The sequence below is a fragment of the Cyprinodon tularosa genome, unplaced genomic scaffold (genome assembly GCF_016077235.1).
Source record: "Cyprinodon tularosa strain WSP-4 unplaced genomic scaffold, ASM1607723v1 ctg1525, whole genome shotgun sequence".
In the NCBI taxonomy this organism is placed as follows: Eukaryota; Metazoa; Chordata; class Actinopteri; order Cyprinodontiformes; family Cyprinodontidae; genus Cyprinodon; species Cyprinodon tularosa.
Genome location: NW_024038359.1, coordinates 19621 through 45657, shown reverse-complemented (window position 1 = coordinate 45657; position 26037 = coordinate 19621). Strand labels below are relative to the sequence as shown.

General features: G+C 45.9%; 1 protein-coding gene across 1 annotated transcript; it reads right to left on the bottom strand.

The window, feature by feature from the left end:
- Nucleotides 1–4386: 4386 nt before the first annotated feature.
- LOC119779888 (dual specificity testis-specific protein kinase 2-like) lies at nucleotides 4387–22547 on the bottom strand. Its single transcript, XM_038279732.1, has 10 exons — nucleotides 21946–22547; nucleotides 11712–11833; nucleotides 11287–11335; nucleotides 9975–10121; nucleotides 9677–9759; nucleotides 8489–8579; nucleotides 8148–8231; nucleotides 6320–6406; nucleotides 6147–6237; nucleotides 4387–5910 (listed from the first exon to the last, which is right to left on the bottom strand). The coding sequence occupies exons 1-10, from the start codon at nucleotides 22144–22146 to the stop codon at nucleotides 4793–4795; spliced, it is 2073 nt and encodes a 690-aa protein (XP_038135660.1). The 5' UTR covers nucleotides 22147–22547; the 3' UTR covers nucleotides 4387–4792.
- Nucleotides 22548–26037: the final 3490 nt, after the last annotated feature.

Sequence of the window (26037 nt, the reverse complement as noted above, 5' to 3'; positions counted from 1 at the left end):
TCACAGCTTAGATCACTAACAGCTGGAAACATGTCTGAGTTAAGAAAGGCTTCCCTGCTCTGGTGCCCAGGGCCCTGCAGCTTTGAGGGCAGCTGGATTTATCTCCACCAGCTCCTTTCAACAGCAGCTTGATCGGTATCCTGCAGAACGAGGCAGACCCAGAACACTGAGCCTGTTAAATAACATTGAGGGGAAAAACCTTTCATTCTATTGTTTTTACTGCTGTTCCATTCAGGACTTTTTTCATAATCAATATTAATCTGCTGCGTTTATCGCTGACACAGAATCTCTGCAGAAATATTGATCTGAGTTTCTGACTTTTAGAAGGGCTGGAAAAAGCAACCTGTGTCTGTAGTGGAGTTTCTGATTTGAAAAATAACTTTGCATGTGATAAAATGTTTACAATTGCATATCCTCCACCCAGGAGCAGATTTAGGAAATTTGGGGCCCCAGGCAAAGAAATGCAGGGGGGCCCTCTAAATTGAGAAGACCACACAGAAGACTTTACATGATGTCTCAAAAGGAATGAAAGATTTTTTAGCAATCATTTTAACGGGCTGAACTCTACCCCACAGCCATATTTGTAGCTTACCCCAATGTCTTCCAGACCGGTTCAGCAGTATTCCTAAGTATTTACGGTTTTTGGACAACCACACAATTTTCCACTTTTGTATACGGCTTTTCTAACAAAACTTTGACACTACTTCACATTTAGACCAGCTAATCTTGTATCCAGATAATACAGAAAATTGGTGATCAAATCCAATAGAGGAGCTAATGAATAAGGATCCGACAGTAGAAGCAGTACATCCTCTGCATTTGATTGAGAATTGAGTCGATCTTGATTCATTGGTCGTTACAGTCGCTTTTGAGTCGGTGTATAACATTTTATTTCAAGGAAAGAAACTTTCTTTTCTTGTTTTTTCCCTCCAAAAGAATTTTATTGAAATGCAGCAATCACCCTCTATTTATCTAATTTCTGCAGATGGATGCAGACCACGACCCAAACACCTCACTGCCTGAAGATATGCCTACGAAATATAGCGACTAAAGTTCTGCTCTTCACACCTTCATCCATTTTCTTACACGCTTAATCCCAAGTGGGGTGGCGAGGGATGCTGGTGCCGATCTCCAGCTGTCTACGGGTGAGAAGCGGCGTCCATCTTGGACAGGTCACCAGTCCATCGCAGGGTGCGCTTCACATGGTTTGTTTTCAAATGGTTTGCTGCTGTCTGTCTGGACCTTTCTGAACATGTGCAGCAAATGGACTGATCCAATATGGTGGACACTGAAGGGGGGCTGAGACACACTTAATATTACAACCGTTCTGATGGCATTTTAGCCAAAGGATTTGAATAAAAATCATAATTAATGTGCACAAATAAAATTCTAAAAAAGATTCTATTAAAGATTTTATTTGTAATTTCTATTTGAAACTATCTCAAAATGTCACATTGCTATCATGGAGTATAGTGCAGAAAAATTTAAAGTAGATTGACCAAATGAAGGCTGTGATGGTTTACTTCCTAATACCAAAATGTTTAAGCATTGCTGCATAATAACAGCATCCTCAAATTAAGCGGCACAGACACAAAAATGATCCTTTCAGCCATTTTAGTTTATTGTCAGATGACTGCACACAGATTCAAAGCTGTGGTACAGAAAACAAAGAACAAGAAAATAAACAATCTGCAAGTATCAGTCACTCCACTTTACATTTAGCACATACACACACAGTGTGTGAGGTGAAGTTTACAATAAATACTCAGAACTGCTTCATGACCAACTCAAACACGGACGGATACGTAGCGCGGGTTGCTAGGACAGCAGGGACAGCTGCTCTTCAGCCACAAAGTGCTTCAAACTCAAGTGCAAAAATAAGACCAAAAAGTTTATTACCTTGATTCCCCTTCATATAAACACACATCAGTCCATATTACAAACATGCATTCTCATCTCACTATATGTGGTGAGGACCATGTAATAACCTGCTGTACCTCAGCCTAAACTAAACCTAATTCACACCTCAGACCTAAACCTAACTGTTAGCATAATAGTGAGGCAAAAAGAAAAGACTGGTCCTCGATTTGATGGTGAAATCTAAAAAATGGTCCTCACTCTGATGCCAATACAGGAACACACACACACACACAGACACGTAGGTTGACCCTTAGTAAAAACGTAGAAAGAATAAACTTTATCAGGTCTAGAAATGTTCCTTCAGCAGCGAAGGATAAATCAGTGAAACAGGATAAAACCAGATTATTGTTCTCTGGATCCACTGATGTGACTCAGCCAGCAGGGGGCGCCACCATAGCTGCCATGCAAAGTGTTGACTATAAAACAGGAAAGAGGTATAAAGCTGTCCAACGGATTATAACCTCCACCTGAGCACGGCTCTGTCCTCATTGGTTCTGTTGACACACCTGGAGTTTAAATCACTTCCAGCTAACATCATGCTGTTTGTCAGCTAACGTCACGCTGTTTGCTAGCTAACATCATGCTGTTTGCCAGCTAACATCATGCTGTTTGCCAGCTAACATCATGCTGTTTGCTAGCTAACATCATGCTGTTTCCCAGCTAACATCATGTTGTTTGGTAGCTAACATCATGCTGTTTGCCAGCTAACATCATGTTGTTTGCCAGCTAACATCATGTTGTTTGCTAGCTAACATCATGCTGTTTGCCAGCTAACATCATGCTGTTTGCCAGCTAACATCATGCTGTTTGCTAGCTAACATCATGCTGTTTCCCAGCTAACATCATGTTGTTTGGTAGCTAACATTATGCTGTTTGCCAGCTAACATCATGTTGTTTGGTAGCTAACATCATGCTGTTTGCCAGCTAACATCATGCTGTTTGCCAGCTAACATCATGCTGTTTGCCAGCTAACATCATGCTGTTTGCCAGCTAACATCATGCTGTTTGCCAGCTAACATCATGCTGTTTGGTAGCTAACATCATGCTGTTTGCTAGCTAACATCATGCTGTTTGCCAGCTAACATCATGCTGTTTGCTAGCTAACATCATGCTGTTTGCCAGCTAACATCATGCTGTTTGCTAGCTAACATCACGCTGTTTCCCAGCTAACATCATGTTGTTTGGTAGCTAACATCATGCTGTTTGCCAGCTAACATCATGTTGTTTGGTAGCTAACATCATGCTGTTTGCCAGCTAACATCATGCTGTTTGCCAGCTAACATCATGCTGTTTGCCAGCTAACATCATGCTGTTTGGTAGCTAACATCAATGATGTTTGCCAGCTAACATCATGCTGTTTGGTAGCTAACATCATGTTGTTTGCCAGCTAACATCATGCTGTTTGGTAGCTAACATCATGCTGTTTGCCAGCTAACATCATGCTGTTTGCCAGCTAACATCATGCTGTTTGGTAGCTAACATCATGCTGTTTGCTAGCTAACATCATGCTGTTTGCCAGCTAACATCATGCTGTTTGCTAGCTAACATCATGCTGTTTGCCAGCTAACATCATGCTGTTTGCTAGCTAACGTCACGCTGTTTGCTAGCTAACGTCACGCTGTTTGCTAGCTAACGTCACGCTGTTTGCTAGCTAACGTCACGCTGTTTGCTAGCTAACGTCACGCTGTTTGCTAGCTAACACCATGCTGTTTGCTAGCTAACATCACGCTGTTTGCTAGCTAACGTCACACTGTTTGCTAGCTAACGTCACGCTGTTTGCTAGCTAACATCATGCTGTTTGCTAGCTAACGTCACGCTGTTTGCTAGCTAACGTCACGCTGTTTGCTAGCTAACGTCACGCTGTTTGCTAGCTAACATCATGCTGTTTGCTAGCTAACATCACGCTGTTTGCCAGCTAACATCATGTTGTTTGGTAGCTAACATCACGCTGTTTGCCAGCTAACATCATGTTGTTTGGTAGCTAACATCATGCTGTTTGCCAGCTAACATCATGCTGTTTGCCAGCTAACATCATGCTGTTTGGTAGCTAACATCATGCTGTTTGCTAGCTAACATCATGCTGTTTGCCAGCTAACATCATGCTGTTTGCTAGCTAACATCATGCTGTTTGCCAGCTAACATCATGCTGTTTGCCAGCTAACATCATGCTGTTTGCTAGCTAACATCACACTGTTTGCTAGCTAACGTCACGCTGTTTGCTAGCTAACGTCACGCTGTTTGCTAGCTAACGTCACGCTGTTTGCTAGCTAACGTCACGCTGTTTGCTAGCTAACGTCACGCTGTTTGCTAGCTAACACCATGCTGTTTGCTAGCTAACATCACGCTGTTTTGCTAGCTAACGTCACGCTGTTTGCTAGCTAACGTCATGCTGTTTGCTAGCTAACGTCACGCTGTTTGCTAGCTAACGTCACACTGTTTGCTAGCTAACATCACGCTGTTTGCTAGCTAACATCACGCTGTTTGCTAGCTAACATCACGCTGTTTGCTAGCTAACGTCATGCTGTTTGCTAGCTAACGTCACGCTGTTTGCTAGCTAACGTCATGCTGTTTGCTAGCTAACATCATGCTGTTTGCTAGCTAACAGCATGCTGTTTGCTAGCTAACGTCATGCTGTTTGCTAGCTAACATCATGCCGTTTTCCAGTCTGACGTCAGTACAACACGCTGCGGAACCCAAGCATCACTCTGCTGTACGGAGCAGAAGCGACCCACCAGCGTTCCGGAACCTTTGGACCATCTATGGACTCTAACAGACGCGCTGAGGCGTTTCCTTTCAGCCTCCATGATGACCTTCTACCTCCGTCCACCTCTCAGACCATCAGCTTTGGGTTTAAAGTGGGTCAGAGGGGGAGCTAAGACTGCGCCTCCGGCAGGGAGCGGCTGGGCTCACGTGGAGTGGACCGGTCCGTCACCACCAGTCCGTTGCTGCTGCGATACAGGAGCGTTTTAGTAGCGGCGGCCGAGGAAGAGGAAGCACTGCTACCAGTTATTGTACCGTTGAGGTTCTGGTACTGCCGTTGTCGGGGTAACGAAGCCCTTCGCCGGGAGACGGGGACAGCCGCTGAGCCACGGAGGCACATCGAGGGGAAACTCAGACCTACTAAGCAGCAGCTTGGACAGGAAGTGACCTCATCTTGTTCTGAGGAGCCTGTGAGGTCAGAGGGCGGGACCTGGCCGTCACTGCATCCATTGGAGTACCATCCCCGCCCCCAGTGGACCGGCTGGCCAATCACCAGCTCCGACAGGTTGTTGTTGTCCAGCTTTGGCAGAGCAGGAAAAGAAGGCGGTCCGTTGGAGATGGGCCGCCGCCAGCCGTTGGTCAGCAGGGGTCTGAGGTGGGCGGAGTTTAGGGGTCTCTTGGCTGGTTCTGGGGACTTGGTGCAGTCCATGGGTTCATGGAGACAGACACTCTCCTCATTGTTCTCCTCCTCCTCCTCCTCCAGCCGCTCCAGAGAAACCATCTCCAGCTCCAGAGGCAGACCAGCATCCCCGCCCCCCTCCTCAGTATCCTCCGTCCTCTCTGACCCCCCCACCATCGCATCAGCCTCCATAGAGCCAACCTGCCGCCGCCTGCCCTCTTCCTGCCTGCTGTCACAGGGGAACGCTGCAGTCCGGCTGATTTCGGGCGTACTGGGGAGCGACTGGCACCTCCTGGGTGGAGCTTGTATCCCTGATGTACCTCTGAGGAGGCGGGGGGAGCAACAGGAATCCCGCGCTGGCAGGGCGAAGGTCAGGGAGAAGACCGACTTGCTGGGCGTGTCCAGCAGTTTACACCGCCCACCATTTAGGTCTCTGCGAAGGGAGAAGGGGTTGACCCGCGCAGGTGTTCCAAGGAGGGGCGGGGTCAGGGCTCCTGGGGGCGTCATGTCCGACTGGCTCCTGGCCAGGCCCTTCCTGGGTTGGCCGTGGTCTCCGGGGTGACAGGGGGAGCTGCGGCGCCGGTATGGGCTGACAGTCACCATCAGCGGCTCTGTTAGCAGCAGAAGCAGACAGCAGTTAGCATTCCTGCAGCTTCCTGTTGGTCTCCGTCACACAGACCCTGACCTCCAATTTACCTTCCTTTAATTTCTAGTCAATAAAACACTCCAGAGGTTTTCTAAACATGATTTCAGACTAAAATCTTCCTCCTCCTGCTGGTGTCAAGAACTAAAAGCAGACCTGGTCTGATCAGATCTACGGATGAATAAACCTGATGAAGTGTTTTACCAAGAGTGATGGCTGCGTGTTTGTCCTCTCCTCGCAGGGCCTCCAATGTGGAGACAATATCAGAGAATGAGGGACGTCTCTCCGCACGCATCTGAAAACAGAAAGACAAGAAAAACTCAGCCGCGATGTGAGGCCCAGTGAGCAGGAAACAGGAGGGGGAGGGGGGCTCTTACATTACAGCAGGTGACAGCCAGGCTGAAGAACGCCGTGGGGCAATCTCCAATCATGTTCTCAAAAGCTGCAACATCCAGACCAAAGTCCTAAACACACGTTGATGAAGACTTTATTAGAATAACAGTTTTAAACCTGCTCTAAGGCTACCTTCACTGCAGGCCTTGATACTCAACCCCCGTTTTCTTTGTGAAATGTGATTTATATATAATATATATATATATATATATATATATATATATATATATATACACGACTTGTGATCTCCTGTGTGAACTGCATTTATACAGCTTAAGTGTCCCGCATGCGCTATGACATCACAAGCGTGCTCTGTGTTTACAGAAGAAAACATGGATGGTGGCGCATCTAGCGATCTTTCCCAACCTTAAAAACTCAATCTTTTCAATATAAACTCTCCTCTCCGCATCATCGTCTGCCATGGTTCCTTTTTTCTTGCTGCTCCTGCATAGCAGGATGCAGAATAGTGACCTTTGTTGAGTATTATGCTGCGTTCACACCGGGGGCAGCTGGCGCGACAGAAGCAGCGAGTTTACATGCAAAGTCAATGGTTGACGCGCGTCAAGGCGCAGCAAAATGTCCCGCGGCGCGTTTCGAGCAGCAAGTGCAGCGCGTCTGAGCAGCCGAAGCAGCGCGTCGGGCGCGTTTTGGCATCTGACGCGCGCGCCGCGCCACAAACGCGCTGCTGCTCGAGATGGAAAAATTGAATTTTTGCTGCTCGACGCGCCGCGTCAACCAATCAGAGAAGCTGATCTGGGAGCTGGCTGGGAGAGAGACACAGCGCTGATGACACAGACTGCTCTGATCACTTCTCTTAAACAGTTTATTAAAGCATAATTAACTTAAAATATATACATCTGCCGGCAGAATATGTTCGCTTTTATTATTCTGGTGCCTGCAGACCGGATTATTTAGATGAAAAACACCTACCAGCCACAGCGGTAAACCGCGAGGAGGCGATCCGGCCAGAGGCTGCTGATGAAGGGATTCCTTCTGTCGGCGCACCGCTGGTATGTGGGGGTCTGAGCGGCTCCGACAGAAATAATATTGGGAGGCAGGATTGTAATCTGGATGAACTGACTGCACTGATGAAGTTTTCAGGTGTATTTTCTCACTTAAAAACATATTAAAACTACTTTATTCCCACTGATCACAGCAAATATAGCTGCAAGGCAGAGAAAAGGATAGTGAAGCTCCGCCCAACGCGCGTCAGAGCCACTTTTGGACCGCGCAGCGAGAGCAGCAAAGCTGCTTCAGACGCGCGTCAGAATTCACTGGTACAAGCAGCAAAAATGAAGCAGCAGACGCGATTTTGCTGCTTTTGCTGCCCCCGGTGTGAACGCAGCATTAGGCTACATTCACACAGCAGCCTGAAGTCACACTGAGCCTGGTTCTGCTGGAGGTTTCTTCCTGTTCAAAGGGAGTTTTTCCTCTCCACTGTCGCTACAAGCATGCTTAGTGTGAGGGATTGCTGAAGAGTCAATGAGTCGATGCAATCAGCTGGTTTTCCTTAGATAGAAAACTTTGAATCAATCTGACTGGATGATCTGGTTGAACTGGAAAGTGCCTTGAGATGACATGAAGTGAATTGGATCTATAGAAATAAACTGAATAGAATATTCTAAGGCTGACCTGTTCTAGTTGATAAATGTGTGTAAAGGTGTCCACTCATTGCTCTCTGAGGTAAGAAAGTTAGAATAATTCTTCATTAGTCTGTGTTAAATCCCTATTCCACCATAGACATTAAAGCTACGATGTTCTGATGATTTTGCTCAATCGTGATCAGATCTGTGGAGGTTAGCTGGGACCCACCTCAGTCCGCGGTAAGAAGTCTGGATCCGCTTCGATCCGGGCTATGATCTCACACAGGATGATGCCGTAGGCAAACACGTCCACCTGAGCCCAGACAGCAGCAGAATGTCAGCCCAGACTCTGAGTTAGTTCAAGATCTGGAGAAACTAATTCTGGTTCCTAATCTGGACATGAGATTCATTACAGGAAGAAACTTTAAGCTCAACTCAATCAGAATTTAGATTCTGGAAAAACTAAACTGAAACCATCCTTGATCAGTTTGGGTCCACAGAGGCCCTCATCTTAAAGGGACAGTGTGAGGGTAACTGATCATCAGGAGACACTCATCACCTGCTGCCTACCTTCTCATCATAAAGTTCTCCTCGCAGAACCTCAGGGGCCATCCAGTAGGGGGAGCCCACGATGGCCAGCGGCTGCTTCTCCACACCATCGCTGCAGAACAAACGGATCAATAGGAAGGTTGCTTCTATTAGAACTTAGACTCCTTACTTCCTGAACATGAGGAGGAATAAAAGACGTCAGACATTCACCCTGAACACATTCTCTCAAAGTTTCTTGGTTCTTAAAGTCGTAGGGAAGTGGCTGTTCCAACATTTTGGTTGTGGCCGGTTTGTAGGAAGCATCTTGCTAACGAGTTAGCAACTTAGTGCTAGCAGGTTCCCAATGGGAAATTCCATTGGGACCAAGTAGCACTAAATTGGTGACTTAGAAACGACGCTGTCAAGGAACGCTATGGACAGAGGAAACATGCAAGAGGAGGAGAGTTTAGTGTCGGAGGTCGTGGATGAGTCTCCTCAGTCATCCATTTTTTATTTAGAGGAGGAAAGCGGGGACGAAGATGTTGTGGAAGAGGACGCCAGGGCGGCAGAAGCTTGGTTTGGTGTAGAAGGCTTCCAGCCGTACATGTTTGAGCCCTTGCCTCGCAACGCTGCCAGTTCTGTTAGCTCTACGCCTGCTGAAGACACAGACGTCCATCCCCGTGAACACTGGAAGGAACTCAATGGGAAAGGAAAGGATTCTGGTTTCAGCCGTTGCGTATATTAGCTGCGACATATGAATCAAGATGCTATGACCGAAAATATGTGATTGACAGATGACCGTTGATGTATGATTGGATGAATTTAAGTGTTCAGACTGACGTATAACTAACTGGCCTGCAGAAGATAACGAAAAAAAAACAGATTTTAAAACAGGAGTTTTTTTTTAAATAGAAATTTTCAAAATTATCAGACAATGTGGTCTGATAAAGATTGCATTTATATATATTTTTAAGTCAAAATGATTTAAATTTAAATATGACTTCCCTACCACTTAAAGAAAAGAAACACCCTTTAACAGAAATCTGTTCTTCCCCGATGCTTTAAAAGGACCAAACCACCTGCTGGCTCTCTGGTCTTCATGGTCCTGGTTGTTCTCCAACATTCTCCACTTTGTTTTTGATGAAGAGCTTTGAACCATGCATCATTTTCTCAACACTTCAAACACAGAAGGCGTGAATACTTTTACTATAAAGAGATGAGATTCCACACCTGTAGACTGGAATCTTCTCTGCCAGGCCAAAGTCTCCAACCACAGCGGTGAAGGCGCCGTTTTCACAGCGGACCAGACAGTTCTGCACACAGACACGGTCAGAAACCAACATGGCGTTCTCTGAAAGAACCCTGCTGCTCCACAGCAGCCTAACCAGGGTGCAAACACACACTGATAATGAGAAGATGTGCTCTGGCTGCTCCTCTCCTCCCAGGCTGATCTCTGAGCTGACACGGCTAACGCAGCGGGTGGAAGCTACAGCTGCTCTGCTGACTGGCGGCTAACTGAGCAGCTTACCTTAGAGGTCAGGTCTCGGTGGAAAATGCCCTTGCTGTGCAGGTACTCCAGTCCTCGGCTGATGTCCAGAGACAGTCCCATCCTCACGCTCCATGACAGGTACAGGTCGCTGTCCAGCAGCTGCTCCAGGTTGCCTCCATTGATGTACTGAACAGCGTGGAAAGACAGCAGGTTATTAAATCACAGCGTTTTGTCCCGAGCAGTCAGAGACCTGTAGAGAATCAGCAGGGACGTTAGCTGCCCCCAAACCTTCAAACAGCTGCAGCTGCAGTGCTGGGCTGTCAGAAAGGATCTGGCTGTGGTCTACAGACTGCTGCTGGGTCATTAGCTACGCAGCGCCCTGTTGCTATGCAGCTTCCTCAGATAGGAGTCTCCCATGCTTTACCGTCTGTGTGACAGTCTGCACACAAGTCCCTTCAAAAGCTCACGGTGAACCATTCAGCGACTTTATTCAAGTTAGAGGCTAAAGCTCTGAGACTCTAACAGTCAGAGCGGCAGGTTTAAACGCTCTTCGGTTCTGCCTGTAGCTTAGCAGCATACAGGTGATGTATTCATCATTCTGAGCCTGGATCCAGATTTATTTCTGATTCTGTTCATGGTGGAGAATCCTGCTTCACAGCAGCAGGTTGAGCCAAACATCCTCTAAATGTTCAGGGTCATCTTTGAGCACGCCATTTCACTTTTCTTTCACCAGTTCACCGCAGTTCTTCCAGCAGTCCACACTTTCTCTGCTCTCTTTTTCTCATCATCTTCTCCTTCTTTCCCATCGCCCGGCTTGTCACAGGTTTGCCTGCTGAGTCTAAAAGTAGCAGCAGCAGCAACCCAGACTGACAGCAGCTCATTGGCTCATTTGGATCAGGTGCAGCCTGGAGCCGACGCTCCGGAGGGCTTTACCGTATTAACAGGAGAAGCAGTGCAAGTGAAATTAGAGACTGCCGTCGGACAACATGCAGTGATTTATTAATATTTTAACTCAGGTTGGGTCCGGATTGGCCAGAAGGTGGGTCTGGATCCGGACTGAGGTCGGCTAATCCGTGACCTCTGCACTAAAGTATGCAAAGCAGCATGGCTGCCCTCTGCAGCACCATCTTTAACTCTAAGACCATCTTTCAAATGTTTGATCGTAAATCAAATTTAAAACAAAGAAAAAGGATGTTTACAATGTTTTGCAAGAATTTAAGGGTTCCAGGTTTTTAAACATCCTGAAAATGTATTTTCCTGTGCGCTTGAGCTTGATTACAAAAAGATGAAAGACAAGAGAAAATGTGACAGGCGTCTTTAGAAAGGTTCAATGGGCATGCTGTGGCTGTACCTCCGTCAGAGCGTGGAGCTGGCCTTCATGGACGCAAACCCCGAGGAACCTGAGGAGACAGCAGGAAGAATGAGGAGAACCACCAGGTGAGCATCCATCTGTTGTCATGGTAATGTCTCAGACTGCAGCCCTGAAAAGGTTCAGACTCTGGTGCCCTCTAGTGGTCCTGACAGCTTAATGAGAGGTTAGATCAATAAGAACTTCAGCTTTCCCATTACAGCTGCTGTGAATGGATCTGGTTCAATAACTTACCACTAACCATTGGTGACATTAGAGAAGAGTAAAACACAGTTAAAGTAGAGTGGAGTCCATATCAATGTGGGAAGGCTGACAGACATTTCTAAACCAGCTAAATGTCATTATAAATCAATCATTATTCAGAGTAGCTGTCTGACAGCTGATCAACCTGCTGAAACCCAGCCTACCTGAGGATGTTAGGATGACAAAGTCTGTTCATTAGCTGCACTTCTCGTAGCATGTTAGCCTTATTGCTCACCAGCGTGTTCATCTTCAGGGCCATGACCTGGCCTGTGATACGGTGCTGCACCTGCAGGGCAAACAAAAACGGTTATCATGGGAAAATCCAACAGCTTCATCCAGCGGATCCAGGCAGAACAGCAGCTTCAGCTACAGGTGACCCACAGCAGGGATGGAGGCCCGCTAACCACCGGGGATGGAGGCCCGCTAACCACCAGGGATGGAGGCTCGCTAACCACCAGGGATGGAGGACAGCTAACCACCAGGGATGGAGGCCCGCTAACCACCAGGGATGGAGGCCCGCTAACCACCAGGGATGGAGGCTCGCTAACCACCAGGGATGGAGGCCCGCCAACCACCAGGGATGGAGGCTCGCTAACCACCAGGGATGGAGGCCCGCCAACCACCAGGGATGGAGGCTCGCTAACCACCAGGGATGGAGGACAGCTAACCACCATGGATGGAGGCCCGCTAACCACCAGGGATGGAGGACAGCTAACCACCATGGATGGAGGCCCGCTAACCACCAGGGATGGAGGCCCGCTAACCACAAGGGATGGAGACCCGCTAACCACCAGGGATGGAGGCCCGCTAACCAGCAGGGATGGAGGCCCGCTAACCACCAGGGATGGAGGCCCGCTAACCACCAGGGATGGAGGCCCGCTAACCACCAGGGATGGAGGCCCGCTAACCACAAGGGATGGAGACACGCTAACCACCAGGGAATGAGGCCCGCTAACCAGCAGGGATGGAGGCCCGCTAACCACCAGGGATGGAGGCCCGCTAACCACCAGGGATGGAGGCCCGCTAACCACCAGGGATGGAGGCCCGCCAACCACCAGGGATGGAGGCTCGCTAACCACCAGGGATGGAGGCCCGCCAACCACCAGGGATGGAGGCTCGCTAACCACCAGGGATGGAGGACAGCTAACCACCATGGATGGAGGCCCGCTAACCACCAGGGATGGAGGCCCGCTAACCACAAGGGATGGAGACCCGCTAACCACCAGGGATGGAGGCCCGCTAACCAGCAGGGATGGAGGCCCGCTAACCACCAGGAATGGAGGCCCGCTAACCACCAGGGATGGAGGCTCGCTAACCACCAGGGATGGAGGCCCGCCAACCACCAGGGATGGAGTCCCGCTAACCACCAGGGATGGAGGCCCGCTAACCAGCAGGGATGGAGGCCCGCTAACCACCAGAGATGGAGGCCCGCTAACCACAAGGGATGGAGGCCCGCTAACCAGCAGGGATGGAGACCCGCCAACCACCAGGGATGGAGGCCCGCTAACCACCAGGGATGGAGACCCGCTAACCACCAGGGATGGAGGCCCGCTAACCACCAGAGATGGAGGCCCGCTAACCACAAGGGATGGAGGCCCGCTAACCAGCAGGGATGGAGACCCGCCAACCACCAGGGATGGAGGCCCGCTAACCACCAGGGATGGAGACCCGCTAACCACCAGGGATGGAGGCCCGCTAACCACCAGAGATGGAGGCCCGCCAACCACCAGGGATGGAGGCCCGCCAACCACCAGGGATGGAAGCACGCTAACCAGCAGGGATGGAGGCCCGCTAACCCAGGTCTGTCCACAGTGAGAGCAAACTAACACACCAGTAACTAAAGTGATCAGCAGGCTGATATAATCTGATAAATGAAGCTCAGGTTCTGATGAGCCCAATAACTCAGTCAGTGTGACGGAAACAACAGTGAGCCACAAGCAGTGAACACTGACAGTGAGGAAGATGAGGATATCATTAGAGGGACAAGAGGCTCTGGAAAAACTGACTGAATGTTTTCATTTTAAAGCCTTTGAGACTCACCTGGATTATCCCAGCAAGCAGAGCATCATGCTGCTGCTGCTTCACTGCCTACCCATACTGACGGTCACCATGGTTTATACCACAGCTGAACTAAGCAGGAGCTATAATCCAAATCTACTCACACAGTAAAGCAGACATGTGATGAACCATCAGCAGGGAGAATGTGGGTCAAAGGTCATGTGTGTGATGAGTGGCTCACTGATTACTAATCCATGTCCATGCAGAGTTCCGCTAGGAGCAGAGAGAGGATGTCTCCATGTGTGTATTAATAGTATGGCACTAATAGGCTTTCTGGATTTCCCATCACCCTCCTGATCCCAGGCCTGGCCCGGCGGCACGCACACCCGCACACCCACCGGGGCAGAACCAATCCAGATCAGTCAACATGGTGGAGGGCTTTCTGTGCTCAGCTGATCCCAGAGCGGTTCAGATCCTTCATGAAGACCAGGAATGAACTGAGGCATGGCTGAGGCCACAGGGGATGTTTCACCAAGCAGGTTTCACATTCAAATCCTCAACTCTAAATGAATCTAGAATAAAATCAGGAGTTTTAGGATTCACAACGGCTGCTATCAATTAGTTCAATCCATTTTAACTAGGTCCACTCACAGTTAAACCTGTGAGCAACAAGTATTAAAAGCCACTATCAGTGGAGCACCTATTCGACGAGTCACCATGACAGCAGGCAACAGGAAGTGCCTGTTTCACCCCAATGGAACTAGAGATTTGAATGCAGAGATTTGAATGCACAAATAAATAAATAAAAAAGGAGAATGTGTTTAAAAGAAAGAGAAACAGCGATACAGCTACAAAGGAGAGGAAGCAGGAGAAGGAGGAGACGATGGTTGCTCTAATGAATGTGTACGTTTATATGAAGTGGGCTATGGCAGGCTGTTTATACATTATTAAAAGCCCTCCTCTATGTTAATAATAATAATAATAATTGAACTTTAATGATCTCACGTTAAAGGAATTAACCTCTGCATTTAACCCATACCCAGCGTGGCAGTCTGTGGGAGTGGGTTTCAAACTCACAACCTCAACATTCCAAGCTCTATGCCCTAACTACTAGGCAGCCCTTCACCTGGTTGATCCATTTATAGATCACTAAAATAAGATTCTTACTCATCAAAATCACACTCCAAAACTCTAAATTACATTTTTGTAGCAGAAACTGAATTTTAGAAAGTAAAAAAAAAAAATTATACCAGTAAGAGTGAAGTTTTATATATCTAGAAAGTGGCCATTCTGACTTGAATGAATATATATTTATGATATCTGAAAAACATTTTTTCATAATTAAAATAATACAAATCCTGACCAGTAATATTAGGAATATGGAGATCTGATATTAATTCATAGACATCCAGAATGTTTATTCTAGATGTGGAGAATTACATTATGATTAAAATGGTCATTCATGCCTGGTCATTTTTTCCCCCTGGACTTCAGTTCAGCTTTCAACACCATCATCCCACAGCATCTGATGGGTAAACTGGAACAGCTGGGCTTCAATACACCCCTCTGCTATCGGCTGCTAGACTTCCTCACCAACAGACCTCAGTCAGTCTGGGTCGGACAGAACACCTCTGATGTCATCAGTCTAAGCCCCTCCCCGCAGGGCTGCGTCCTGAGCCCCCTGCTGTTCACCCTGATGACACACGACTGCGTCCCCAGGTTCACCACCAATCACATGGTGAAGTTTGCAGACGACACCATGGTGGTGGGCCTCATCAGAGAAAACAACGACCTGGACTACAGAGAGGAGGTGGAGCAGCTGGTGGAGCAGAGATAACAGCCTGATCCTGAAGGTGGAGAAGATGAAGGAGATCATGGTGGACTTCAGGAAGAACCGGCCTAACCACGCTCCACTGCTCATCAACAGCTCAGCTATAGAGGTGGTCAGCAGCACCACAGTCCTGGGGGTGAACATCACAGGCACCCTCACCTGGACTGGAAACACCACCTCACTGGTCAAAAGGGCACAGAAGCGCTTGGACTTCCTGTGGAGGATGAGGAGAGCCACCTGCCCCCCCCATCCTCCCCACCTTCTCCAGAAGCACCATAGAGAGCGTTCTGAGCAGCTGTCTCACTGTGTGGTGTGGAGGCTGCAGCGCCTCAGACTGGAAGAAGGTGAGAACAGCAGAGAGGATCATGGGGGCTCCTCTTCCCTCCATTAAAGACATTTCATCCCAGCGCTGCGTGTCCCAAGCCTGTGACATCATCAATGAGCCCTCACCCCCCCACCATGGACTGTTCTCCCTGCTGCCCTCTGGGAAGAGGCTTCACAGCATTCAATGCAGGACCAGCAGGTTCTGCAACAGCTTCTTCCCCACTGCCCAGACCTTCTTCCCAGACTGGTGAACTGTTGTCTAAAATGGGTTATTTTATTTATAAGAAATAAATAACAAAAAAAATAAAAACATCATGATAGAACTGTAATTATACAGTCATATGTTTATATTACTATTTTTGTTATGTATTTATTACTGTTTTCAAGGTTGCACTTTAAAAAACGAAATTGTCTAGAGCTGTTTTAAACTAAATTTATTTATTTTTTTTTACACTCATGTATACAAAATGACAAAATAAATGTGTATAAGTCATTTAGATAAGAAACTTTTTTTTTTTCAGATATCAGTAAGATATATTCAGTAGAACTAGTACATATTAAAATGGCTTGCCATAGCGCTGATACCATGAATATACTATGGGATTATTTGTTGAATGGTAGTAGATCCATACCATACCAACTTTATTTATGAAGCACTTTATACACCGACAGGACAAAAGTGCTGTACACAATCATGAAATACAATGCAATTATAAAATCAATGGATCTATTCAGGTGAAATGTTCTGGCAGCAGGTGAAGATGAAGAATAAAAACGTTGTTCTAATATATAGAACCTGTGCATCATCTCATGGGTTCCTCCTCATGATGATTCAGTCTTTTTTTTTTACACAGTAAATACTAACTGGCTGTTTGCAGCCATGCTTTGGATGTTATCATCCCAATAAATGGTCAATATTAGCCGCTATCAGTCCCATAGAATGGCTTCAGAAAGGGCCAGTAGTTTGTTATTATTGAGTGAATCCTAATCCTAAAGTAGTTCCTTTTCCGCGTGGAATGATGACTGTTTATGTGTAATCTGAGAATAATTTCAGTAGTTCTTCATGTCCTGTAAATATAAATAAATAAAAATAAAATGATCTGCATCTCGCTCATATTAAACAAACCTTAAACAAGTAATCTCACATCCTGTCACTGGGTTGTAGAATCCTCTCCCTTTAAATATTTGATTCTCTGTGAAAATTCTTTAATAAGACCCTCGTCAAACGGACATGCAATGTTTGTTTTTAAATCCTAATGTGTGTAACGGACCTAGTGAATTATATATATATATATATATATATATATATATATATATATATATATATATTTTTTTTTTTTTTATGCCCAAAACTAAAACAAACATCGTACTAAATCAGGAAATCAAGCAGCGTGATTGGCTATAAGGAGAGTGGAGACAGATGATACTCTGAGTTTACTGAAGAAAACCTGCTGCTGACTAGGTTAGCTCTGGGTGGATGTTACTATGGCAACAGAAACAGAGGTAGAGAAAATTCTCATTGGGAAACGAAAAGTCAGATTTTCCGTTTTCAGGTTCAGGTGAACGTGCTTCATGAAACTGACTCCTGGCTTCCCCTGACAGGATGAAGGCAGGCCGAGTCCAAATGATCCCCAGAAACCCGAACCCAGGACAACTGGCCCGGAGGAGCAACACCAGCCAGAACCAGTCAGGTTCTGAACCCAGCTCCTTCAGAGGCTGGACCACGGTCCATGGGGAGCAGCACATGTCTGAGGTCACATTCAGGATGGGTGACAGAGCGCTGAGTGCTGTTTCAGCCTACAGTGGCCTACTGTGACCCCCTGGTGCCACTGAGTCCCAGGAAAGTCAGTCAGAAAGGAAGAGAGACAGTATGAGCTATCGTCTGACCTCCATCTATGGTCAGGGTTAAAGAGGGGGTGATGGCGGGGGCGTTCCTGACTATTAACAGATGAATCCCATTAATATTGGCTTCTGTTGGGGAGCAACAGATCAGATTTGGGATTTAGCCTTGAATACAGAAATGTTCTTAACCCTTTAAGGTCCGCACCAAGAAAACTGCAATGAAAAAAATGTTTCTTTGTATTTTTTATTCCTTTAGAACATCAATAACAAAGTGCATAACTTTTTTTAAGAAACACCCCCATAGTTTTTAAATCACAAGCCTCTACCAAACGGTTGAGAATTCCATTTATGGTAAAACTTTGCATACAATTACTCATAACAAAAAATGATTAAAACTCTTCTTTAATCTAGTAACAGAATAGGAAAAACAGGCAAAAAGAGTTGTAGTGCATTAGAACCAACTGCAACTGCAGTTTTGATGTATCGGATCAACCTTATTTCTGGGGCTGAGTAGGTCTTGGGGTGTAATGTTTCTTCTGATGCAACATTTGTGGTGGAGAAGAAGATGGTGTTCTTCCAACCTTCTGTGCTGGCTTGTTGACCTGCATCAAAATATGAGCAACTGCCAGATGAAACCTTTTGAGGCAGAGTGGCTTCTCATTCAGTAGGGCACAATCCCTCTTATGAATGAGCCAGGCATTTGAGATGCACAGATCAAAAATCGCCTTGATTTTGCTGGGGTCTTGTACATGTGTACCAGCATGTCTGAGTGGTTGATGCCTCCCATATGTTGATTGTAGTGAAACCCACTGAAATGTATGACATCACCCAGAAGCAGCAGGCTGAAGCAAACAAACATGGCTGACCTGTAGAGGCTGTTTTAGCCTCATTTCTATCTAAAACCCAGCAGTAGGACACGATCTGTGCCTGTTTGGATGGGAGGGATGTGGATTGGACTGCATCAGTTAACTCCACTAGTTGTGAAACAAACCAAGAAGGTGACAGACATCTTACAGCTGCTGTGATTGGCTAAAAGCCTGACATGAAGGCGGGTGCCACTTGGTGATTTAACCAATCAGCTCCATGAATTGTCCTGAATGTCCCTCACTGTGGAGTCTTTTCCAGGTGGAACTCAGATGGAGCTAAAGTTATCAGTCTGGCTCAGTCACAGATCTGCTCTATGATGGGAGACTGTCTGGTTTGTGAACATGGGTCAGGTCTCATAGATCAGTGTGCCAGATCAAGACCATCCCTACAGTAAGGTACGGTGGTGGCAGCATCATGCTGAGGGCTGTTTTCCAGCAGACTAGTAGGATAGAGGAAAAGCTGAATTCCCAGAGCCCCACAGAGACTCAAAGCACTCGGCTGAGAGGTGAAAGGAGCGGATCAGAACCGCTGTGGAAGTCAAAGCCGGAGCAGAATCTGATGGAACATCTGGAAACCCTCATTCAGGCAAAGGATGAACGCTGCAGAGTCAGGACTGGATGAAAGCAGCTCGTTTCCTTAGATAGAAACAATGGCCCCTGGGGCCAAACATTGGACCCTCCTGAAGCCCACGCTGAGCAGAGCCTGCCTCATGACAGAGAGGTTTGGGTTTCTCCTGGAAGCCAGCAGCTGTGGTCAGAGAAGAACCGCTGGGGAGCCAGTGAACATTGACCTCCCAGCACAGCAGAGATGGAGCTCAGTCTGCTGAGAGATGCTGCAGAGAGCTTCCTTCTCTCTGTTAGTCTGGATGAAGACGCCCTGCCTCCTCTTCATCACGTGAAGATGAATTCAAACATAAACAGCCTTAATGATTCATGTTTATCTAACTGGCATCATGTCAGTGGAGGGTGTCCTAGTCAAAGTAAATGCTGTGCTCACTGATATGGTGATGGTATCATCATACTGCCCTGCAGCAGCCATGGTGGAACGCTGGAATCACGTCCAGTGGATGAATGGACGGCTTTCAGTAAAAGCATCAAAATGGTCGCCCTTTCATAACTGAATTATAGAAATACAATAAATAGTTCCAAAAACAAAACAAACTCCTCTATAAATGGTTTCTATTTAAATAAAGGAAATCATCATCTAGTCCAGGGGCTGCCACACCAAACTGCTCAAACAGCCATATTGGATCATAAAACACTAAAATATATCTGTCTGAAGCTGCAAAAATGTAAAAGTAAAAAATGTAAAAGCCTCGTAGGGCGACATGGAATCTAAGGCTACGTTCACACTGCAGCCTGAAGTGACCCAATTCCGATTTTTTTGCCCATATGTGACCTGTATCTGATCTTTTTATGACAGTCTGAACGACACAGATCGGATTTTTTCAAATGCGACCCAGGCCACTTGGATATGTGGTCCTGAATCCGATACGTATCTGATCTTTTCAAATGCGACCTGTGTCTGTACGGCCAGGTCGCATTCATCCGACCTACACGTCATTGATACTTGACAAATGTTACTAAACGTTACTAATCTGCGTCCTACTAAGCGGAGGTGGGAAAAACTAACAACCATGTCGGAAGATAACACAGAGAGCAGTCAATGGAGAGCTCAGTGAGAGCTCTGTACGGACGTTGCTATTACTGCCCCACAAAACGCCATTGCAAGAAATCTGGCTCTCTTTCTTTTTGATCTTCTTAAAAAGATTTCGTTCGTAATGTGCCTGCTCCTGTTGGAGAAGAACTTAAAGAACGCAATATACGCTGCGGTATTACGAGTCATGTTTACTTCCGCAAACACTGAGGACGCTTGCTACATGTGACGTCATCGCGTCCTCGAGTGCGCATGCGGGACACTTCGGTTGAACGCTTTCAGTTCACACAGTAGATCACATACAAGTCGCATATACTTGGAAGTGTGAACGGACATGCAAAAAAATCCGATTTCACAAAAAAATCGGAATTGAGCATTAAGGCCTGCAGTGTGAACGTAGCCTTGGATATGTGGTCCTGAATCCGATACGTATCTGATCTTTTCAAATGCGACCTGTGACTGTACGGCCAGGTCGCATTCATCCGACCTACACGTCATTGATACTTGACAAATGTTACTAAACGTTACTAATCTGCGTCCTACTAAGCGGAGGCGGGAAAAACTAACAACCATTGCGGAAGATAACACAGAGAGCAGTCAATGGAGAGAAAGTGAGGTTGCTGACTTAATTCATATTTGGAAAGATAGCTCGATTCAGATCAAACTCGAAGGGTCTTACCGGAACCGGGTCTTTCTTTTTGATCTTCTTAAAAAGATTTCGTTCGTAATGTGCCTGCTCCTGTTGGAGAAGAACTTAAAGAACGCAATATATGCTGCGGTATTACGAGTCATGTTTACTTCCGCAAACACTGAGGACGCTTGCTACATGTGACGTCATCGCGTCCTCGAGTGCGCATGCGGGACACTTCGGTTGAACGCTTTCAGTTCACACAGTAGATCACATACAAGTCGCATATACTTGGAAGTGTGAACGGACACGCAAAAAAATCTGATTTCACAAAAAAATCGGAATTGAGCATTAAGGCCTGCAGTGTGAACGTAGCCTAAGTGTATTAGCCCAGCATAAAAACTGCCTTAAATATATAATAATAATAATAATGCATTTTATTTAACAGCGCTTTTATTTAACAGATTATATAATAATCATCTATGATTAAATGTTTATCGTGGAGCAAATGTTACATAGTAGCATGAGGTGATGGAGGAGCAGGGAACGCTCTCACCGCGCACCGCTTAATGAAAGCAAATGATTCGCTCCATTCTTCTTTGAATCCTATGTTCTCATCAGCTATCTTCCTTTTTTCCTCTTTGGGATCCATGGCCTGAGACCCCCCCCCCCCACCGCTTTGTTTACAGCAGCCGGCTGCCTGGCACCGCGCCGCGCTGACACCTGCTGCAGGTTATAACGTGTTTCTTTGTTGACAGAAATGTTTACATTTATTGCTTAAATGTCCATCCATCCATTTTCCGTCCTGCTTATCCCAGCTGGGGTCGCGATGGGTGTGGGTGCCTATCTCCAGCTGTCTACGGGGGAGAAGCGGGTCCATCCTGGAAAGGTCTCCAGTCCATCGCAGGGCAACACAGAGACAAACAGGACAAACAACCAGTTACACACACGCCTAAGGAGAATTTAGAGAAGCCAATTAACCTAACAGTCATGTTTTTGGACTGTGGGAGGAAGCCGGAGTACCCGGAGAGAACCCACGCATGCTCAGGGAGAACATGCAAATTCCATGCTGGAATAGAGACCGCGGGACGGGAATCGAACCCAGAACTGTCTTGCTGCCAGACAGCAGTGCTACCCACCAACCACTTAGCAATAATAAAGGCATTTATTATACAAATGTTGTATATGTAAGAGGTAAGAGACTGCTCTAGTTCTGATGATGAGATGCCCCCCCCCCCCCAACAGGTCGTACCTTGAAGACCTCAGAGAAGAAGCCTGAGCCGATCTTTTCACAGAAGAAGTCATCGATGCGGGCCAGGCTGGACACGGCGCTCCGCAGCGCTCTGTATGAGGACGGCCGGATCCGGTTGGGAGCGTGGATGCTGTGGAGCTCATCCAGACCTCCTGGACCATCGTCAGCATTACACAGGCAGCACTCGGTGTGGTAGTCCATGGTTCCTCAGCAGGCTGGGTTAGACCTCTCTGACATGGTGCCTCTCACCATCAGCAGAATCCAGGTGAACCTCGGTAGGAGTAAAGGTGAACCTGATCTCACTATGATCTCATCTTTTCACAGCAGCGGCCTCCAGCGACCAATCAGAGAGGAATCCATCTTTGATGATGATGATGCCATGGATAATCCCCAATGTTCCTCTGAAGGTTGTCCATCCTCACAAGTTTCCAAACGCTCAAACTCTGCCTCGCTCTTAAAAATCCCAGCCGGCCCTGAACGCCTCACCGTGGCGGCGCATCCATCCAGCATCTCGGTCGGCTGGAGGCTGGAACCCCATCAGCACCATCAGCACCACCAGCAGCCACTGGAGATGGAGAACAGGAAACAGCACGTGAGCAAGCAGACCCCCCCATCATGGAGGAGATAAGCTGCTGGGCCGCCATCATCTTCAGACTCCTCCATCCTGTTTGCATCTCTAACTCAACGGTGGGTGGGGGGCAGCCACCATGACCCCACCCCCTCCCCGCCACTACCCCCACCCATCGCCTCCATGCGGCGCTTTAAATGTTTTATGAGCGACTTACCTCGGTCCTGTTCAGACAGCAGCTCCTGGCCTCCTCATATCGGGTCTCTGAGCGACAAGCTTCCGGTTAGAACCGGCTCGGTTCTGGTTCTGGGTTCTACAGGGATAATCCCGTCTGGGATGGTTCCATCGGCGCCTCTTCGCAGTTGGGATGATGTCTCCGGTGCTGATCCGATCCAGGTTCAAGGCTGGCACAGTGACGTCAGCGACTGCTTCTTCTTCTTCTTCTTCTTCTTCTTCTTCTTCTTCTTCTTCTTCTTCTTGTCGAGTTTTATGGCGGTTGGCAACAAACTGTTAGTAGCATTACCGCCACTTACTGGTATGGAGTGTGGTTCGTGATGGTTTAAATATTGATCCTGATACATTCTACCCTAACTTCTTCTAAACATACATTCACACATTCACACTTAAAAATATAAACATATTTGTGCACAGCTTTGTATATCATTCCTTCACTCACAAACACACTTACTATAATTAAATTCTATGGAATAATTTCGTTTTCTTTAGAAATCGAATAATTATTTGTATGTGTTTACTCCCTAAATTTTTCCTCAGTATATCTAATAAATTAACCTTCTCCTTAATGTCTTCAAACTCTCTTCTCATATATCTTCTCTCTTTTTCATATTTATGACATTCTAATATAACATGTTCTATGGTTTCATATTTATCACAGAAATCACATTTGCCTGTTTTATGTTTTTGTATTTTAAAAAGTGTATAATTAAGTCCTGTATGACCAAATCTTAACCTTGTTATCACTCTTTCCTCCTTTCTATTTCTTCTTCCATTTCTTCTTTCTCCTACCATCTTCTGAATTTTATAAAACCATCTTCCTGTTTTATCTTCATCCCACCTTTTTTGCCAAATTTCCATAACGTCAGCGACTTCCTTTAGGGATTTCAAAATAAAGGTTCAAGCGCCACACTGAGAAAATATGAATATTTCATCCAGGGGCGCCGCCAGGGAATTGGGGCCCCATTAAAGACATTAATATTGGGCCCTCAACTCCCCCCAAATAAAAAAAACATTTACTCAAGCTTTAAAACTGCTAGAAAGATGCACTGGAGACTATAATTTACATTGTCAATGTAATTTTCATTGTAATATTTCTACAAATGAAAATGATCAGAACACGAAAAGGTTAAATATACATTAACTTTGAACCTATCAAGATAATAACAGCTTATTTAACACAAAAAGCACAGCTGTATCTATGAACACATGAATAGAAAACAGGTTTAGGATTCAGAACATATATTCCTACAAGATTTCACTATAACTTTATTAAAGGACAGATTATTTTTATGCCCTGAGAGTTTATATTTCTTTAATCTGTGCATGTAATGACAAAACATGTATTTTTTATGTGGCTGCTTCAAGCCCAGAATGCTCAAAATGAGCAAGATTGATGGATCTCTTTTAATTGTTATAATTTAATCTGAATATAAAAACCCAACTAAAGTGTTTTACAATTGAAACAGATTTTATTAAATGTAAATATCATGTTAAACATCTACTAGCATTTAGCTGCTAACCATGGTTCTCAGCAATGGGAGATTTCTGGCCTCCTCCCTCTCTCCTCTTTCTCCTTCCTTTCTTTTCATTTTTCAAACCCAGACTTTGGTACGCTTCATTTTTCAGCCACAGACATTTTTACTAAACTGCTGCTTATTTACACATTTTCTTGTTCATGTGTTTCTTTCATTGTCACTACATCAAATGACGTGCACGTGGCATTTAATGCCTGATACGAGTGATAGACGGGGAGACCTGATGCGATATCGCATGAAATTTATTTCAATTTCACAAGAGGGGGGTGTCAGTATATTCATGCTTTGTTTCATTGTTTACTGCTAAAAAACTGAAGAAGGACATGAAGATTATTGATTTTACTGCTGGATTTTCTTTTATATATGAAAAATATATAAAACTATATGGGAAAAATAGATGAAATCAGAGGCCCCATCCGGCGCCTCTGATTTCATCTATAACTGATAAATATGGAAGCCCCCTTTCAGCCACATGAAACTAAAAAAAAGTCATCATTATGAGACATGCAATTTACAAACTTTGCATTTCAAAATTATGACTTTGTATTTGGCATTTCTTTATTTCCATGTGGTGGAAGCAGTCTCCCATAGATAAACAAGGAGTAATAACAGAATATAGCCTAGCATAAAGCCCCTGCTAGTCTGACTGGACATCATGAAAACAATCATCTGATCCTGGAAGCGACTAAAACAAAGGAGATGATTTGAACTGATGTGGAGAGCCTGATCTGCCATCAAACTGATAGAGAAGGTCTCTGCTCTGCTCCTCTACATCATCTGGAGAGGACAACATCAGGGCCTTCAGTCAGAGGCTCCTCAGAGTCGCTGCAACACCGACTGCTACAGGAGATCCTTCATTCAACAGCTCTTAGAAAAACATGAAACATTTTATTTTAAAGTACTTTTCATCTTTAATGGAACTGGCAAAGTATTTCCAAAAACTAAAAGTATCATTTTATTAGACCATGAGTTTTGTTTTGATAATCCACTCATCAGACTTCCTCTAACGCTGCGTGGGTTACAGTCCACGCACATGCGCCGCTGTTTGGATCACAGCGACCTGCTGCAGCTGATCCAGCATCAGCTCCCGTTTGGATCACTGAAGAGTTCCAGCCTGGAACTTCCTGCAACCGGAAGTGACGATTAATGGAATAAAAAAAATCAATCAATTAATCAAGGAGCAGTGAATTCAAAATAATGAAAAACCCACAGAATGATTCGATTACACTGCATCGAGGATCATATGTGTCTATTATTCTTTTTTAATTAAAGAATAAACGAATAAAAAAAAAAAAACAACAGACCATCCTCTGCGATGATGATGATGATGATGATGATGATGATGATTTAAAGGCATCTTCCCTGTTGACAGAGGAGGAAGAGGAACTGCTGCCAGCTGCAGATTCAGTCTGAGAGGAAGAGGAGACTCTCTCAGCTTCATCCTCTGCAGGAATCAGTCTGAGGCAGATGAAGGCAGCACTCCAGCTCCAGGATTTTACACAACTCATCTGTATCAGAGTTTCTGCCCAAGAAACTTAATGCTTAAAAAAAGAAGTAAAGTTTGACAATTAATAGAAATAATAACTGAACTTTATTGATCTCACACTGGAGAAATTCTCTCTCTGCATTTAACCTATTCTCTGCTACCATTGTGCAGCGCCCGGGGAGCAGTGTGGGGTTAAGGGTCTTGCTCAGGGACCCAGAGTGGCAGTCTGTGGTAGTGGGGCTAAAACTCACAACCTTAGCATTCAG

Bases quoted from the DNA above. Each gene is read 5' to 3' on its own strand.
- LOC119779888 (XM_038279732.1), bottom strand. From the start codon at position 22,146: ATGGACTACCACACCGAGTGCTGCCTGTGTAATGCTGACGATGGTCCA. The intron at 6,407-8,147 runs GTGGGTCCCAGC...ACGTGTGTTTAG, and splicing joins ACTTCTTACCGCGGACTGAG to GACTTTGGTCTGGATGTTGC. The intron at 6,238-6,319 runs GTAAGAGCCCCC...TTCTGTTTTCAG, and splicing joins TGGCTGTCACCTGCTGTAAT to ATGCGTGCGGAGAGACGTCC.